The sequence below is a fragment of the Argiope bruennichi genome, chromosome 1 (assembly GCF_947563725.1).
Source record: "Argiope bruennichi chromosome 1, qqArgBrue1.1, whole genome shotgun sequence".
Classification (NCBI taxonomy): Eukaryota; Metazoa; Arthropoda; class Arachnida; order Araneae; family Araneidae; genus Argiope; species Argiope bruennichi.
Window position 1 is genome coordinate 119,164,683 of NC_079151.1, and position 19,796 is coordinate 119,184,478.

Here is a 19,796-nt window from a genome sequence, read left to right on the forward strand (position 1 = left end):
TGAGGGAAAAAGCTCTTGGACATTTTATCCCTGGTCTTATATAACCTATGATTTTGATAGGGAAAATACTTCTTTACAGTGCTAATGTATTATGAGATTTCGATAGGGATTTTCGTTATACGGGTGGACATGGTAGGGGAAACAGAGGGAGATTTTAAAAAAGAATTTGCATGATCAGCGGTATTTTATCTCTTCACGCGTAGTGTGGGAAAGTTAGATTTTAGCTGATTCAACAATTTAGCAAAGCTTCTCTTGAATTAATTAAGTAGAGACAGTGGAATTGGATCACGAAATAAGAGAATATTTTAGAATGAAGTTACTATGGACTAAATTAAGATAAAATCTTCAAAATTAATTAAATTGAAATTAGAGTTAAAATATCATTACATATATATATGTGTGTGTGTGTGTGTGTAATGATATTTTAAAATTTAATTTAATCCTAATTAATTTCCTAATTATTTTATCCTAATTCAGCCCATGTCAAAGTCATTCTAAAATATTCTCTTATTTCCTGATCCCATTCCACTTTTTCTTTCTAATTAATACAACTGAAGCTTTGTAAAAATGACTGCGTTATTTGTTACATGTGCCGAGTGAAGGAATCCCTCTGCTTCTCTTGTCTAGGTAGCCACGTGCGAGAAATTCCAACCATAATCGACACGTGTCAGAAATCTCATGTTATATAAGGTCAGGGATAAAATGTTCAGTTGGCCTTCATTTTTCTCTTTTCGCTTTAAGTTGTTTTGTGTTGTGTGTGCATTCGTCGCTCCTGCTTATAAATAATGCGTGCTTCTTGTGGATAAAATATGTTAACGATGTTAAAAAAAAATGGAAAAATCTATCGAAAGAAATAGAAATCAACAGAAAAAGTATAAAACTATTAGATATTTTACATTTAACATCTTAATCTACAAAAAAGAAACGAAAAACTTTTCGTTAACACTATTAAAATGAAAGAAGCTATTTATAAGTTCTTCGAATAACACGTCTCAACCAAATCTGCTTAGCGAAGTGTTCTATTCCTGACGTCGCGTAGAACTTAACCGCAAAACCGCGGCATCACCAGCTGTTACGACACAACTCGAAAAGTCTACATTATGAATGGATCAATTCCGGCACGGGTAGGGAAAGTAGTGTAAATTATCGCCGATTTCGAAACAGAATCTCACAATCCTTGAATCTCCGGTGAATACATTTTATCCGCAAACATCCAAAATCGTTTGCAGTGACGCATGCTTGTTATCAGTGAGTTGACAGAAGATTTAGCAATTGGTCTTGAGGCAACACTACTCAGCTCGACTTACGCATTTTGCTTCATGTGATGGAATTGTGATTTTTCTGTTTCCGTTGATGGAAAGAAGGGAAGAGAGGGGGGGGGGGGGGGATTTATTTTCTTTATACCAATTGAATAAGGTTTTTTTTTTTGTTTTTTTTTAGATTCTTATTTTTTTTCGTATTTTTAAGTGTAGTTATCGTGTTAAAAGCAGTTTTAAGTCATTTGATTCCGTGATCTTTCTTTGAGATTTTATACAACGTGTTTCAATGAAACCCTTATTCTCTCACTCTCTCTCTTTTCACACACACACACACACACACACACACACACACACACACACACACACACACACACACACACACACACACACACACACACACACACAATCTGTTATTGTTAAAAATTCAAATAGTGATATTTTAATAAATCTATTTATTTTTCCCTGAATCCAAATCTGGCTGCGGTGGCCTGGTGGGAAGGTCTCGTCTTCGGGACCGAGGGTTCCAGATTCGAGACCCGATTCCGCTGAACAACTGTCATGTAAGTGGATTTGGTGCGTTAAATCCCTCAGGGCCAAATGTCCTCCCGCTGTTGCGGTGTGGAAAGAGAGATGCTAGCTCAGATGTCGTCCTCGTGATCTAATCGTGGTTAAAAATTGCAAGGTCCGTCCCAAATTGTTTTAAAACTAAATGTAAATATAACTAAACTACACCAAAATCCAAAAAAATACATTTATAAATAATTTAGCTTAATAAATGTTTTTACATCCAGTGGTCGGAAAGAGTACATTATATTGCCGCTTTCTATGATAAATATTTCGAAGGATTAAAACATCTATTAGATAGAATTATGTGCCAACCAGTGGATGATTTTCAACTTGGTACAATAAACAAATGCCAAGGAAGCTTGGCGGAAAGGTCCAACAGTCGATTCAAAAACTTTATTTTCTTAGTCGTTAAATAAACAAATTTCTTTGAAATAAAATATTAGGATAACATTAATTCTTTGTCAAGTATACTAGAACAGGTTCCTATATGTTTCGTTATGTTCCCTTAGTTGTTAGAATACTCATAAAACTGAATACCTGCTTCAATAAGATTATATAGAAACCTGGATGACGGGCAGTCTGGAGTCATGATGATAGAAAAACCAGTGGAAGTGGTCTCCCAAAACTTTCTCGCATACTCTCTAACGAAGCTGTTATTGCAAAGAAAGCTTGATTACGATAGTTACGATGTATTAACCATTGGTGTACATTTAGTATTTGCATTGAATCTATCGTGTCATCCCAGGCGAGTCATCCCTGGCATGCGATTGATAAAATTCCAAAATCAAATTTGTGTTTTAGACTCCTTTTTCCCAACCGACTGAAACAAAAATTTGTCACACAATTACACTTGTAATCGCAAAATCTCATGCCAAAATTTGATACATTTAAGTCACTGAGTTTTTCTTTTTCGTGTTTCTTAAACTGAGACCAACAGACTGTCAACCCGAGATGGTGAGCCATAAAACAGATGATATTGTATTTTGCTCAAAATTTGATAAGTGATAGTCTACAATTGTGAATTTTTTGTATTGAATTTTACCCATCTAGCTTTTCTCGTTTTTTGGTTATTAAATTAAATTATATTAGAACAGCTGGATAAAGAGGTATTCTCTTAACAGATTTACCTAAAAATGTAATGGAAATCTAAAACTTTGATTCAAAGACCACATACCGAATTTCATCCGTCTAGCTCAAAGCGTTTTTGAATTGTCTTCGTCACAGATAAACAGACAGACGGACATTTTCAGAACGAACTCTGGGAGATCTAAAACATGGAGATTCGTCAAAATCTCAAGTACGATTTTTTTGTGACGATTATTATAATTTCTCATTTCTACTTGCACGAGAAAATAATTAATAAAATAAAATAAAAAAATATCATCTTATATAAATCATTAACATGTTAAGAATATGCTGAAATATGAAAGCAGGTTTTCATACTATGCAATTCCTTGAGCAACTAAGTGCGTAAAACCATTACTGACGGCAACCATAAGCAAAAATAATTTTTTCCCAAAGGCTCAGTGTGCATGGCCGGTTTATTTCGAACAAGTCATTAACAATACAAAATACTGAAGAAGTGATTAGCAGTATGAAATATATCGTTAGAAGCTGTATCCCACACACATATATCCATTTTCCCCCGAGCTGAAATGTCAAACAAATTATTTGTAATAATATAATCCAGAATTTTCCTCAGAAATCAGAGGAAAATTGGAGTTATAAGATGCTAAATACAATATAAAGTACATTCAATTGCTATGAATGTACTTTATATTATTTAAGCCCCCCTTTCCAAGTAGGAGAGATGTAGTAAATAATTTTGCATTTTTACTTTCTCTTATATGTGGCATAAAGAAAATATAGTAATCGTCAAAAGAAAGAAAAAAAAAAAAAAAAAAAAAGACATTTTTGAATCTCCATTTTTTAGACCTTCCTGCATTAAAAAAAAAAGACATTTTTGAAAACTGTCCGTCTGTCTGTGACAAACATAACTCAAAAACGCTTCCAGCTGGACAGATGAAATTTGGTATACGATGTTTGCACCAAATCTGTAGATTTCTATCAACTTTTGAGCTAAAGAGGAAGTCTGTCTGTGCGGCTGTTCAAATATAAGTTAATACAATAACTACAAAACGAAAAGAATCAAATAGATAAAATTCGGTTCACAGATTTAACATCTATAGTGTAGGTATCAGTCAAATTTTGAGCCAAATCCAGCCAGGGGTTGACCAGCTGCCGGTCTGTATTTTCAGAAACGTGTAAACGCAATAATTCAACAATGAAAGGATTTAAATATTTGAAGATTATTTCTCTATAGCCTATGCGGATGTTGCCAACTTTTGACATTAATTATTACTTGGGCACGCCTCAACGAATATGTTAACGTAAGGATCAGGCCCGACTTAGCCTAATTGGGACCCGGGGCAAAAACTTCTTTGGGAGGTCCCCTATGCTTCACTACTTTGGTAATGAAGAATCAAACTTTATGGATGTATTTAAATTTTTATTTATTACGGATATATAACAAGAAAATTGACTAGAACCTAAAATAGCTATAAAGCAAAAAAAGTTCATTAAAGAAAGAAACGTAAAATAATCTTTCTTTTCGATTTGGGGCCTCTCCTCTGATGTGGGCGAATACGTGACAACTGCCCCGTATGCCCCTGCCTTAGTCAGGCTCTGGTAAGGATGATACATGCTTTTACATGAAACAAATTTATCAGTAAATATAATTATCCATCGCCATCTGTAATGGAAGTTGGAATTAAAGATACCCTATCCTTCCGTTCTGTATCATTATCAGATGCGATATACTGATTTCTGTTTTGGAGTCTAGCAACTGAAACAGATTTTTTTTTTTCTAATATTCATTGGCGTGTGTATAAAGCTAAACATGAATAAAAATAAATTATTCATTATATTATATCTTCATAAAATAATTTGAAAATTATTGCTCATATTTTTTTCGGCATTTTTTTTATTTTGTATTTGGCATTGCATTTTTTTTTTCTTAATGGACCATTATTTGTTTTAATCCGGCTTTAGTGATAAGTTTTGATTTGAGTGTTTGTGAATGTTATGGATAGAGAATATTCCATTTGCTAGGAAAAAATTCTTCTAATGTTGTTATATATTGTGTGGAGAGAGAGGTGCCAGCTCAAGTGTCGTCCTCGTCATCTGACCGCGGTTCAAAATTACGAGGTCCGTCCCAAAATAGCCCTAGTGTTGCTTTACAACGGGACGTTAAAATAACTAAACTAAACTAATGTTATTATATATTTTTTCTATAGTCTTTAATAACTTCTTGATAATAAATATTAAAGCTAATAAATATCCTCTTCACTATCAATAAAAATCTTAATTATATTAAATCAAATTCTTTCATTAACTCAAATAATGTGCAGTAATATTTGATGAAATAAACTCAACATTAAAATGTAAATATTTCAGTGGTAAAAAAAAGTTTGGGAACGCATAAAAGAAATGAAATGAATTCATTAATGAATGTTTGAATTTATCGAATACAAATATAAGAAAGTAATCTGTAAGTAAGCATTTTTACAAAAATTTACAGCTTAAAATTGTTAAGATAATGACAAAATATAATCAATAAAAAATTTGGTTTTGAAAGTTTGGAGAATAAAATAGACCGTAAAATTTGCTTTACTGAAACTTTATCCGGTCCAGCTGAAAGAGTACAAAATTTACAGCATTATGCATTTAATGTACTGTAATTGACTTTCTTATATCTAATTCTCTCCCCCCCCCCAAGGGCAAAATGGTGATCTCAAACATGGGACTAAGAAGCTTCCAATATGGTGGTTGGTTTTCGTTACCTTTATGGGAGCAGAAATGGTGTAGGACTAGCTATCACCTACCGATGAAAGGACCTGTCCAGTAGAAGAGCTATACCAGTGATGGCTTTTAGAAGCCAACCATATTTTCCGGGAAATACTGTCGCAGTGTTCTAATCAGATTTATCTGAATTTCTGGCTGAGTAGAGTATACCTATGTAGGTTTTATCTGATTCTGAAAACAAAACCTGTTAAAAATTGTTCTATAATATGACGTTTCATTCTAAGGTATAAATTTACATATTATAATATTTTATGAATTTAAAATATTTTCTGAATATTTTATATATTTTCTATATTTTATATTTTATATATTTCAGAAAATATTTTAATATATTTTTTGAATTAATTCAAATTCAATTAGATTTGTCTTTGAAGCTATTTAAAATTTTCAATTGCTAGGAAGAATTTTTAAATGTAAGATTGTTAGCGAAAAGAAAAATAAACTATTGTTTCAAAAGAAGACACATGAAAACATTTTTTTCTTTCTTTTCGAATCCCATGGAAGGTAAGATGTATGGTATATAACCCTATTAATGCAACACTTTGCACGATAGTTCCCTGTTTTTGTTCGCCCTTCGCAATGCTGTTGAATATCATAAGATATCGTGATATTATTGGGTATTTTATGCTAAGAGAGTTTGCTATTCTATTTCGTCTTTAATAACTATAATGTTTGCATTTTTTTAGGTAATATAATTCGATAGGGAAAATAGAATCATTTAGGGGATAGTTGTTGGCCAGAAATTTAATTTTATAGGAAAAAAAGTGAGTAAATATCATCGTTTACACAAAACATATATCAATAATAATAATAATAAATAATTCTAAGTGTATCAGAATAAAATGAATAAATAAAATATTTTAAATATTCATTTCAAAAAATATTTAATGATAATAATATTTAATGATAAATAATTAGACTATATTATCATATATAATCTAGAAAAATAAGAGAGAATCTAGAATATAAGTACTATTGATTTTATTATTTTACTACATAAAATTTTATGAGTATTTTTTTAGATAAAATAATTATGCATAAGTTTCTTCAAACTGTAAAATAAATACAGCTTCAAATAAATAATTATAAATAAAATTTTCTGATAAATATCGGTACATAAAAGATTTTAATTAAAAATATATATATATCAATTACTTGTATTTAATGCTACCTGCACATGAAGAAATGTAGTAATTATTTTTTTCAGTGAATTCTCTAGTTGTTTTTAAAGAATTTAAATTTAAAACAAAAAAATGTGGAAGAAATGCAAATTATATCATAGGATTGAGTAACAATACAGAAGGTAAAATTACAGGTAGAACATTTTTTTAATGTACGCATGATCTCTCAGAAATTTTAAGAAAGCACTATCGGTAAATAAAATTCATTAGTAACGATAAACTGATTATATTTGGGAAAAAGGGTTAATTTACAGTTCCCATGACAGTCAAATTACTTCTAGGCTGATGAATGAAGAAAAGATTTTCCAAAAATACTTTTGTCAAATCCAGTAGTTATCAAGAAGAATTTATAATACGTGATAACTAAAATGTATATTTATTAATGTGAAATTGAGGTAAAAATCTCTTCCCGGAATTTCTAACAATGAAAAAATAAAAACTGCATTATATTGAAAACTTTAGTTTCATTCTTTGCTCACAGATTTTATTTTATTATTCTATCAATTCATTATTGTATTCTGCCCGAAAATCGAAAAATAATTTACAAATATGCCCGGTAGAGCGCAGCACTGCATTGGCATTGGCTCTAGTTAGATATTTTTTTTTAACATCCTTTTCTAAAAGGATCTGAAGCCAGTATAGTAATTATAAGAGTTAATTTAAAAAATACAGATTATATGGTAAAATTGAAATAATCAAAATTTCTAAAACTGTTGTATGTAATAATAAAATTCATTCACCAAAAAAATGAGCAATGAATTGTAATTAATAAATATGATTGCTGCTTAGAACAACATTTTTTTAGTAGACGATTGATTCTAACTATAAAGAAGGAGAACAATAAAGAAAAATATGAAATCACAATTATAAAATCGAGTAATTTAATATCTCTTTATAATTTTATTCCTGCTTAAATTTGATTGTTTCAAATTAATCATCATTTCAAATTTAAACGGAAGTGAAAAAACTGATTGTTTATATTTAGGAATTTCGTTTCGTGTTACTTGTTTGAATTGTAGCATCAATCAATAAAAACATTATCTTCAATATTTTTGAATTGACTTTCAGAAATCTCAACGTTTAAAAAAATTTCTTGCATTTCATTGCATTCCAAATTCTCTTGTTATTAGGATTATGGAAGGTACAAAGAAAATTAGAAAATCTCCAAAACCAAATAATGAGGGAGAAAATAGAACTTCTCGTTCTAATAGAGCAGATAGTTTTGACTCAGACTACAGAATTGAAAGAAGACCAACACCAAGATTACCAAAGCGTAAAAATGATGTTTACGTAAATCAAAAAACGCCATTCATGGGGCAATTTAATAAATGTAAATCTCTACTAAATAACGAAAAAGAAATAATAATCCATGGACTTGGAGCTGCTGTTAATACAGCTGTTAATCTTGCATTACAATTGAAAACATTTTATTCGGATACAGTTACATTAGAAGCTACAACATCAACTGTTGATTTAATTGATGATCATCATTTTTCATCGGGAGATTATCGAGCTGAAAGTAGGAAGAATTCCGCTATTCATATTAAGTTAGCCCATGTGACTGCTTCGAATTAGTTGAAATTTTTATTCTGATATCAATGAAATTGATTGTTACGAATATTAATGGCCAAATTTTTGTCTGTATTTATGTTTAAATAAAATTCTTTCAACTGAAATTAATCATTATTATTATGCATTTGTGTTTTTGGATTCTCATTAATGTTTCTTTAATTATTTTTTAGTACTAATAAATATATAGTCTTTTAAATTTTGAGAATAGAATAATAGTAAGTTTGTCCATATATAGTTTTGATTTTTTTATTAATTTAAATTACTTTTACCACAATTAAAAAATGATAATTTGAATATCTAAAAATATTTGAACATATTCTAGTTTTGTAACTTTTTTTCTTAATTTTTTTTATTGGTTGTAAATCTGATGTTTTACATCGCTTACTCCAGTGTAACATTATTTTTGTATGAACTAAAACAGTGAAATTTTTCATCTATAGTATCAATCAAATAGTTCAGAAGAGCTTGTCCAATATATTATTAGGATGTTGATTCTGAGTAAAGTGTATGGCAAGTGTATTAAAAGTGCATATTTTGATAAATAGTGTTCCATTTATTTATGTATCCATTTTATTCACACATCATTTATTTATCAGTATTTTTATGCACTCAATCAAATTTGTTCTTCATTATTTTTAATGAAAGAAAGATCTTTGATTTCTGAATATAAAGAATTGCTCAATCTCAATATTGATTTATAAGCAAATCTAAACAGCAATTACAATCCAATCAATCAATATTTAAATTTTTATTGAGAAACTTGTTTTTGAAAGTATTGTTAATAAAACGAATATTAGGAACAGATATTATTTGCATTTATGTGTTTTGCAAATTCTATTATTATTGAAAGTGTTTATCTTTAAATATTTGGTTAATTCCTTAACATTTCTGATTAGATTTAGTTCTGGAACACACACACACACATATTGAAATAATGGTAAAATTTTATACATTATTCGCATATGGATAATATTTCATTTGTTAAAATTTGTCTGTAGGAAGCCTTATAAAAGTTTAAAGTTTTCATTTATAAAAATATAACCCTCTGTTATTACTCATTAATTTAATAAAATTTTTATTTCATGTGGATTTTTTTGTGTGCAATTTTAAATTTAGCACATCCAGTTATATGTACATTAAATTATTATTTTTGCAGTTGCAGTATCATTAATTATTATTTATATTTATTATATGTCAAATTAGAAAATTCACTTTCATTTATTAATTTTAGTTATTAATCATAATAAAATCATAAGATTTAGCAGTTATCATAAAGATACTCTGTTTCACATTATTGTTGTTGGCAATGTCTTGCTATCAGGGATCCTGTATACTCCCTTCCTTCATTCCGCACTATTGAAATTTTTTCCTCTTTAAAATAAATTTAAAAAATTAATTTTTTAAAAGTTTACAACAGCTTTACTATGGCAACTTTTTTTTTTTAATTTCATTAGGGACATTACAGGATTTATTGTATAGATATGGTTCACCAAGTTTTAGCTGCTATTTAACATAAAAAGCATGATATTCTAGTTGTTAGCACTTTTGAAGACAGGAAATATCTTGACTTTTGTCAACTGTATTGCAATAAATGACATGATTTAAAAATCAAACTGTTGAATATATGTAATGCTTTTGTTAGGAAACAAGATATATTTAAATTGAAAACATTATAACATCTTCAACAATATTTTTATCTAGTTGCTGATACATTTTTCAAAAAGAATCAATTCATAAAAATTGCGTGCTCTCTGTCAGTTACAACTTGTGCTTCTTTACATTGTGAATTTACATTGAGATAACTTTCAATACATTGTAAATAGTCTGACATTATATGCATGCTGTCGTGATTCAAAATAGGCTTCAAAGCTTCATGCTCTTTTGGATTGCATTGCAGTAGGTGAAGAAAATTAGATTTTCATTTTATAATAGAAAAATTGGATAATTGTATCAAAAAAAAATTTCATTTGCACTTATTTTATCAAGATCTCTTATTACTATGAGTTGTTTCATCACATTTTCCAATAAAACATATGGAAAATGTACCCGTTTGTGCTTATGCTGGCCTTGCCAGATATCTATTTATTATAATTTAAAATTAATATTTTTTTGTAAATCTGAAATCTATTTTGGTGCTTAGAAATAGGTACAGTATTGTATTATATATATTTAAATATTTGAATTAATTGTCTTTCTTTCATTAAATATATTGATTATGCTCTTATATTTTTGAATGAATGTAATAAAAAAAAAGACGTTTAAAAAAGCTATTAATATTTACAAATAATGCTTGCTGTTGTAATTAAAGCTAAAGATTTATGATTTGATTATCAGATCTTATTAATGTGTTTTGTTTCAAAATGAGTTAAATTTAAAATAATTTTAATTAAGAAAACAAAATTACTCTCTCTAGAAAAAGAATTTCACTCCATATGTCGACAACATTTTCATGCTTAAAACATGCTAAAGGCTATTGAGTTAGAAGAGAACTAAATAAATCAGCCAAAAGTTGAGAGGGTTATCATTATTACACTCCTCCTCCTTATAATAGGTCCTTTTCTCTCTGTTCAGCAGACCCTGCATCCCCAATCCCCTTGTTGGACTTCACTCTTTTATACTGAATCAATATTGGATTTTTTGAAATGAAATATCTCTTTAGATTTAAAAAAAATATGTCCAATAACGTATTTGTCTATTTTCAATATTTAATGAATTAAAGCTGAGATCAATCTTTTTTGAGTAATCTTTGTAGAAGTTAAAAATGAAATTATGCTTGGGTTTTTGCCATAATTGTCAGGAAATTCTGATTTAACGTTGCTAAAGGTAAGTTGATTTTATTTAAACTTCTTCACTAAGGAATGTAAATATCTCAATTAGCACAAAAAAGCAATTTACAAATTATAAGAATGATAATATATTTTTATACATCCTGTTGTATTACAAGAAATGTAACTGCAATCATTAAAAATGAACTCTCTTTCAAAATTTTTCTTCTTTGCTTTATTTCTGAAGTTAAATTTTAGTTGTCAGTGTAACAAAATTTTAAAAAGTATGTTAGAAGCACACAATAAATAGAAACATATTTATTATGAAAAAAAAAGAAAAAAAGTGCCTTTTTATAATATTAACATCTTCATCAATAGAAGAAAAATCAGGAACGAAATATCTGTAGCAACAATGAAAAAGATTTGAGTTTCTTTGCCATAATAAAATAAATTGTTAGGCTTAATAATAAGTAATAAATAGGCTTAAAATATTTTTTATTTGATTAGAAATATATAAAAAAGTTTGAACTTTATTTAAAAAGGATAATTGAAAAGATGAATTGTAAGATGATATAAAAATTATGCGATGTTATAATTTCGAAAATTACAAGTGAAAAAGCACTAAAATTCCACTAATTTTTTATTAAATTTGATTAAAATTTCAAAAAAAGTTATCTTAACAGTATACACATTTCCTTGTTCCGAGATTTACCTCTGTCAAATATGGCAGCTTTAATTCTAACGGCTTCATCTGCAATGCACCAACATATTCAATTCTAATAATCAAGACGCACGTGTTCCTTGTGTTATCTGCAAATGCTGATGCTCTGGATTGTTTAAACTAAAATTACTAACCTTGGCACCTATATATACTTTGGTGGCTATTTTTTTAATATTTTATTTAATTAAATATTAAGCTGAATTTTTTCGTCTTTTTTACTATAATTATTAAAAATATTACATCATAAAAATATTTTTACATCATCTGAAAATTCATATAGCTAATTTCTAAAATGTTTGAGATAGGTATATTTATTCCTTTCAGAAAATGCAAACCAAATGTGACCGAGTTATGAAACGTTTAACATGGACAATCAACTATTCTTCATTTTATGCCAATTACCTTTGAGGGAACTCTGAGCGCTGATTGGTGCATTTTATTTAAGATGGTCAATGGAGTTGTTTAATATTGCACGTTTCTATAAAATGATTATCAAATTTTCATAACTCAATTAGCTTTAGACGCAAAACATTAGAGCATTTAAAAAAAAATGTCTGAAAAACATGACTCATAAGGCTGTATAAAAATTTAAAATTCTTAATGCATCAGAATGTTTATTGACTAAAACTACATAAAATATAATTCCTTACTTCATTTAGATCATATTTATTTATTAGATGTATATAACTAATGACTGTTAATATTGGTTTAGAAATTAGTTGTTGGATCCTAATAAAAATGGATTACTCTATTTATTAAACTGCTTTAAATAACATAAAATTATTGAATTAACTTAATAAATATTTTAAAAAGTCATCGAAAAATTTTTCTTCCATAATTTTTTTTGAAAATAAATTTCAGATTTATTTTATCTCCCGCAAATATGTGCTGAAAATTATAATTTTCTGGGCTTAGTTTTAAATGAGCTTAATGTGTTTGTGCAGGTCTATTTTTATTTTATATAAAACAGATTGTTTGAAAAATTATTTAAATTAAAAAAAAAATTAAAATTCGAAAACATATTTAAAAGGCAAAATAATAGATATTACTAAAAATATTTGTAATTTTATGATAAAGTAGAATTAATTTTTGTTATGTAATATTTTAGGAAATTATCTCGAAAAAAGGTCAAAATTTTACTTATTTTTAATTAATAAAAATTCTATTTAAAATTTCATAAAAAATTTGCACCCGAGTGCAAATTTTCATTTTCTATATGTGTAAAATTAAATAACTGTAGCATAATCGGATATTCTTGATGATTATACGCTACTTTATTTATATATATTATTAAAAAGTATTTTCAGCTATTAATTTAATCTTATTCAATTTAATTTTTGATTAAATTGAATTTCGATTCTTTATTTGTAGTGGAGTTACTGATAGTAAATTTGATAAAAAGGATTTCTGGATTCTATACTATAGAATCTATAAGATTTATAATAATTAATTATTATAAATTGGAGAGTTAGGAAATTAGAATAATTAGGAAAATAATTAAAATGAAATATTTTTATTTTTTTAACACACTAATGAAGTGTTTCAATAACTTTGTTCATTAAATTTATTCTCATTCTTTTTTCACTTATACTTTCCTATGAACTTGTTTGTTTTCATTATTTTTCTTGATTAACTTTTATTTCTTTTTTCCATTTATTTTGAAAAGTTTTATTAATGCACTGTTGAATTATCAAACGTACTTTTTAAGTTACATTTGTAATGTACAAGCAGTTGCTCTGTTTCAATTATAATATAAATTAAAAAAAAAAAAAAGATCTGTTATGTGTGTTCCGCTATTAATGATTCTAGAACATATTTATCGATTACAGACTTTTTTTTGGAGATTTTTAAATGCAACTGTACAATGTGATGGAATGTTCTAAGATCATTATTCTACTTTTGGTATTTGTTCGTAGATTCTAGGCCAATCTTTCATTTTTTTTTATCTGTGTTCCATTTTGATATAACATCCACATTAAATTCTACGCTCAAAAGCGATAAAATTAGAATAAAGGCCCAGAAATGTGAAATGTCTGTGTAAAAAATTTGAGTCAAGATAAAATTAATTCCTTTATAACAAATTCGGTTTTTACGAGTGAAAATATAAATTTAAAAATATAAATATAGGATGGATTATTTTCATGAATGATTGTGCAGGCAAGAACTCAAAGGTATGTTCCTTATTCTTGTTCTTTTAAATTTATTTTTATTTGTATTCATTTATAATGGGTTTTTTATTTACTATTTATGAAGATGACAAGGAATGAAGTGAAGTATTTGATTTATACAAAAACATTTTATATTTCTTTATTTGAATCAATTTAAGTGGATTTGAATGTGTGTCTCTAAAACGGTGGAGAACAAAGGAGTTAGTCTTTAAAATATTTTAATTAATATTTGGGGAATGTACACTGGATATTTAAAACGGATACAAACTATTAAAATGAAATAAGAAACGGATTAAGAAGTCTGGCTGCTTTTTACACAAATTTAATTATTGACTTCAGATAATTAATTATCATCATCATCAAGTCAATCATCATTATCTCTCACTGCTAATTCTTCGTCTGGCGAGCTTTGGAAATAAAGGCGGCGATGTCTGTGACATCATTCTTATTAGGAACACTGCCATCTGGTGGAGCTAAATTTTATCTTGCATATATTTATATATGTGTGTGCGTGTTATAATTCTTGATTTCTGATTCGTTTTGTTTAAATTAGTTTATATCAGACGATTTAGTGATAAAAACAAATTATATGGCTTTTGTAAGAGTCAGATATTTTCAAAAATTAACTCTTTAACTTTGTTCGGTATTCTCTTATCAGAAAATATGTTGTTTTTTTTCTAACCATTTGGCAAGTAAACTTTTGCTGGAGATTTTTTTTGTCGTATAGATTAAATTAAAAAAAATGATATTTGTTTATAATTTTGACCTATAAATATACGTAATGTTTGTTGTTATTCAGAATATTTTTTTAAATATAATATTTCCTCTACTAGGGACTTGGTGATGTCATTAACAACATTAATAATAACATCTGCGTGAGGAAATTTTTTTCTTTTGGCCAGTTTTAGTTGGAAACTTAATAAATAAAGTTAAAAAAAGAAGAAAGCCTAAGTTGTATCTTTTTTTATGCTTTTAGATTGTTAGACATTGTTCTTTTTTTTATGTTGTTCTGTTTTTTAGACGTCTAGACATTGTTCTGTTTTTTTAGAGACTTTATATGTGCGTCTACAAAATAACTACTCAAAAAAGGTTCTTTTAGAATTTTGAATTCGTATTTGGAAATGGAGCATTAACTGGGGTTATTTTTGCATATCCTATACTACATTATTGAAATCTGTGTTATTAAATGCTGTTATCTCCCATATTTGTTTTAAAACTTGATCAAAGTTATTAACTTTCTCTAGAATGGTAATACGACATTTTAAAACAAAATATTTCAAACTATTCGATGCTTTCGATTCTGTGTACCATCTAAGAGGTTGAAATTATGTTTTCGGTTTTTCCATATCAAACAGAACATATTTTCAATTCAAAAGGAAATAAGTTACACTGATATGTATAATTTCTTTAAATTTTAAGAATAAAATATTTACAAGATTTCAAACATTTCATTTACTGTTAAATTTTTTTTGATTTAGATTTATTCAATTGAATACGAATTTTTCGGTTAATTTTAAAATTAGTAAAACAATATAATTGGTGAGAAGAGAATTGATTAAAGAGTAGAATTGATTAAAGAGTTAGAAATTCAATTATTTCATGAACAAATTTTATATTTAAAAAACAAAAGCAACTTAAAAAACAAAAGCGGCTGAAAAATTGAATCCATAAATTTTATTTAATAAGGGAACATAATATAAAAGAGTGTAAGATCCCATAGCCGCGGCCAAAATATTTTCTTGCAATAATAATAAAGTTACAAAATTACTACCATTAATTAAAATTTTTTAGTTTCGCAGTTTTAATGGTCACTTTAAATTTTTTTAGCCATTTTTGCACAGCTGCTACATTTTCAGTATCTTGGAGGGTTCTTTTTTCATTGTCTGCATTTTTTTCTAATTGAAAAATAATTTTCAAATTGACGGAAAATTCCATCCCATACATGGTCTAATGGACTTAGGTTATTTCTGTTTTGATTGAACTTACTGTTTTTTCTTATTAGTAATAAAAAATCAAAAATGCGAAAGACGTTTCCAGTTTGCAAGTGGTTCTCGCTTCCCTGGTGTTTAAAGTAACTGCTTGTGGCATGTTACCTTCGCTCTGATGACGGGACATACCTCCTTGTTCATGTGCACCTTGGATAATAATGGTTTCTAAATTTTATTAAATTAATGTTATTGATTAAATTTTATTAAAAAGACAAAAAAATATTATTGTTAGCACAAATTGTTTTTCATAGTTTATTACATCATACTATCAATCATATTCCCACAAGATAAATCATTTCGAAATTAAAGAGGTTTATTTGAAATTTGTATCGTTGCGCGCACTATTTCTTTTGCCCATTTCTTTTTTACACTTTAATTTCTATTTTAACTTTTTTTTAATTCTGTATTTCCGGCTTCAAAGGATTGGAAAAAATGCAACATAATTAAAACGTTATTTAGATAATTGCAGACGATATTTTTAGCGTTCCGCGCAGACGATTTTATTTGCGTGTGATTGATTAAACATTTCCTTCTTGGAACGACGTTTGATCACACAATGCACTGATCAACAATCACATTTATCATTACATTTGATGTTGATCATTAAGAATTTTTTTTTTGTCTTGAAAAATTTCGATGAATTTTTCGTAATTTTTAGTGGAAAATTACGCTAATGACTCAATTATATGAACATCGTGGCTCGGAATTATATGTAATTCACCGAGTTCCATTTTTGCATAGTAGAAAGAATGGTTGTTTTAAGAAACGGTTGGAATTTCTTTTTACACTGAAAACAATTTTGCAGGTAATATTATATATAAAAATGTTTGTTCTGTTTTAATTAATAAGATAAATAATTAGTCAATCTATACGTTTATTTTACATTTTTCATTATGGTTTATTTTTTAAAATTTATTTACTTTGCTTTACTTTAATTTTTTTAGTAGTTTCAATTTCTACTAACAGTAAAGATAAATGTCTATGTATGTACGCAAAATGTATCTTTGCACTCTGCAAATAGATTGTTAAACATAAAATTGTTAGATTTGGCTTAGTTATATTTTAGAAAAAATGTATGTGCACCTCGGAGTGCTTTTAAAAAAATAGTTTGTATTTTAATTAATTAAAAACCAATGAAATTTTGTTGGTTTTCATCAAAATATTCATAAATATTAGCTGCCTTTGGCGACCAACTTGATTGCATATTTTTTTAAAATCACCTTTCTATATGATAAGAGAAAAAAAATTAAATCAATAAGTTCAATTAAATCAAGATGCGTTAAATCAATTTTTAACGCATGCAAATTAAACAGTTGCTAAGAAAGATATACTACGAAATAAAAACATAAGTGAAAATCTTACCTCAAAATTAAAATCCAACGGAAGCATTTTTTGAAAATTTGTTTTAATGCGATTGAATGTTTTGACAGATAAGTTTGAATTTCATAGCATTAAAAATTGTTACAAATTATGTATCGTATTTTTAAAAGAATAATAAAGAAAGAAATGATTGTACAAAAATGAAATAGATAACATTAAAAAGGTGTTTTTTTATTTTAATACAAATGCCATTTTTGTGTGGTTAATAATTTTAGAAGATATGGTCATCAATTTTCATTGGCATGGTTACCCATTTGGCGATGTTTAAACCTATTTTCATGTCCGATTTTGCTTGAGCCTATTTCTTGATTTCTTCCTTCTTTTGAATAAATAGAATATTCGGTGAGCCTTATTCGGAATATTTCTAATAATATTTTTCTGTGTCTTACTGGCGAAGCGATGAATTAAGTCCAGCTGTAAAAATGTTCGATGAAATATTCTTAAACATTCGTATAGTGATGTGTTCGCATTTGACGATTGCCATTCGACGTACGTACGAATTTCATATGTCATCAGAGCGATTTCTGTGCCCCGTATGTGAGCATTTTATGTATTTAGATTACAACTCGAAAGTATTTTTTACATTGTTTTAAAATTCAAAAAAATTATCTTTTTAATAATATCAATGTGTTTCTACAGTTTTGTCTATTTTTAATGAATTTTTAAAAATATTTTTAATATATTTCATTTTGAAATGAATCTCGAATGGTTTTTATTGTTTCTTCAAATATTTTATTTGGAATTTTTCTTTCTGTAGTTTATATAAGTAATGAATGTGATTTACTTTTCCATGTTACGTAAGTCTTTGTTAAATGCAAGTATTTATTTAAGTTCTAAAATTTTGTAATGTTTAGAAGTCTACATTTATTAAAATTTTATGTCTATCGAAAAAGAAATTTAGTTACATTTCGCCAAAGAAACTATTAATACTAAATTCATAAATATTTCATTGAAGTTTTTAGTGATTATTAATCTTTGCGAACCGATTCGTCGACAATAACAATTAGTTTTAAAATATTCAAAATAAGTACTGAACCAATTCGTCGACAATAACAGTTAGGTTTAAAATATAGAAAATAAGTACTGAACCAATTCGTCGACAGTAAGAGTTAGTTTTAAAATATGGAAAATAAGTACTTAATTCATATGCTATAGAAACTATATATTTGATTATAATTTGAAATAAAATATTTACTTACTTTGGTTGATTATTATATAATATACAGTTGCTAACGCACACTCAAATATCGTAATTTAAATTTATGAATGTTCAAGTAAAATCTCTCATTAGATAACAGGAAATTTATGGTGCCAACAAACTAATATAATTCCGAAAATTAGAACCTCAAAATAATTTATCATATTTAAATTCCAATTAATCTAATTAATTCTAGTTCATCTAACAAAATTGATTTATATAATGTAGATATTCTTTGAATAATTATTATATAAATAGCGTAACCCAACTTCATTAATATTACTATAGAATCTTTCAGCTATTGAAAGTATAATATTTCTAATTTATTAATATCGTAATTATTTTGAATAAAATGATATATCTGTCTAAACTCTGATTAATATAATTAATTAAATAAAAATCATTTACCTAATTTATACATACTTTGAGAGATTCTTTTATAAATAACTAATATTAATACACTCATTTTTTAGAATTTAAGATAGTAAATATTTTTTACAAAATCTTGCTGTCTACCAAAAATTTCAAGATTCAAATTAATCCATATAGTAATTTCTCTTTGAACAAATTTTTACCATTAAAATTCACTTTTTAATAAATAGTGTCTGAATCAATAATTATAATTACAACTATTTCTCTTTGATTGAAAAACATCATATGACTTGTCAGATGTTAATTTTGTAATAAATTTTTCTAACCTTTTTTCTTTGAGCAAATCATTGACTGATAATAATTACCTGAGTTTAAAAAAAGCATCTACTATGTAAAACAGTCAAAATATATTTGAGGATATACTATGTTACTTCCAGCAAGCTGTAGCATCTTTGTTTTTGTATCGCTGTGTTAGAATTTATCTTCGTTGTATTCTATTGCTGTGTTAGAATTTATCTTCGTAACATTCTATTGGTCAAATATTTAGGAAGGAAAGATTACTCCGAACTTCTTGCGCACTCACCCGATTTCTTCAAGTATATTCGTTTGAAGTATAATATTTATAGTTAAAAACTGGTAACAATCTACGTTAAGAGAGTGACATTTACTTTCGCATTTTGTAGTTCCTTTGTCGGTTTTATTAGCAAAATCTATACAGTAAAATTCAAAACTGCTTTTATTTTTTCGTAAACAATCCATTT

General features: G+C 27.2%; 2 protein-coding genes across 2 annotated transcripts in view; both read left to right on the top strand.

Moving 5' to 3' along the window:
* The first annotated feature begins 7,851 nt into the window (after positions 1 to 7,851).
* Positions 7,852 to 8,534, top strand: LOC129971739 (ribonuclease P protein subunit p20-like). Its single transcript, XM_056085717.1, has one exon. It carries the CDS (start codon positions 8,006 to 8,008, stop codon positions 8,444 to 8,446), a length of 441 nt encoding a protein of 146 aa, XP_055941692.1. The 5' UTR covers positions 7,852 to 8,005; the 3' UTR covers positions 8,447 to 8,534.
* Positions 8,535 to 16,803: 8,269 nt separating this feature from the next.
* The window catches only part of LOC129968130 (feline leukemia virus subgroup C receptor-related protein 2-like), a 66,938-nt gene continuing 63,945 nt past the window's right edge, over positions 16,804 to 19,796 (top strand). The window contains exon 1 of the mRNA XM_056081959.1: positions 16,804 to 16,890. The gene's annotated coding sequence lies outside the window, so the exon portion shown is untranslated. The remainder of the gene's footprint in view (positions 16,891 to 19,796) is intronic.

Bases quoted from the DNA above. Each gene is read 5' to 3' on its own strand.
- LOC129971739 (XM_056085717.1), top strand. From the start codon at position 8,006: ATGGAAGGTACAAAGAAAATTAGAAAATCTCCAAAACCAAATAATGAG.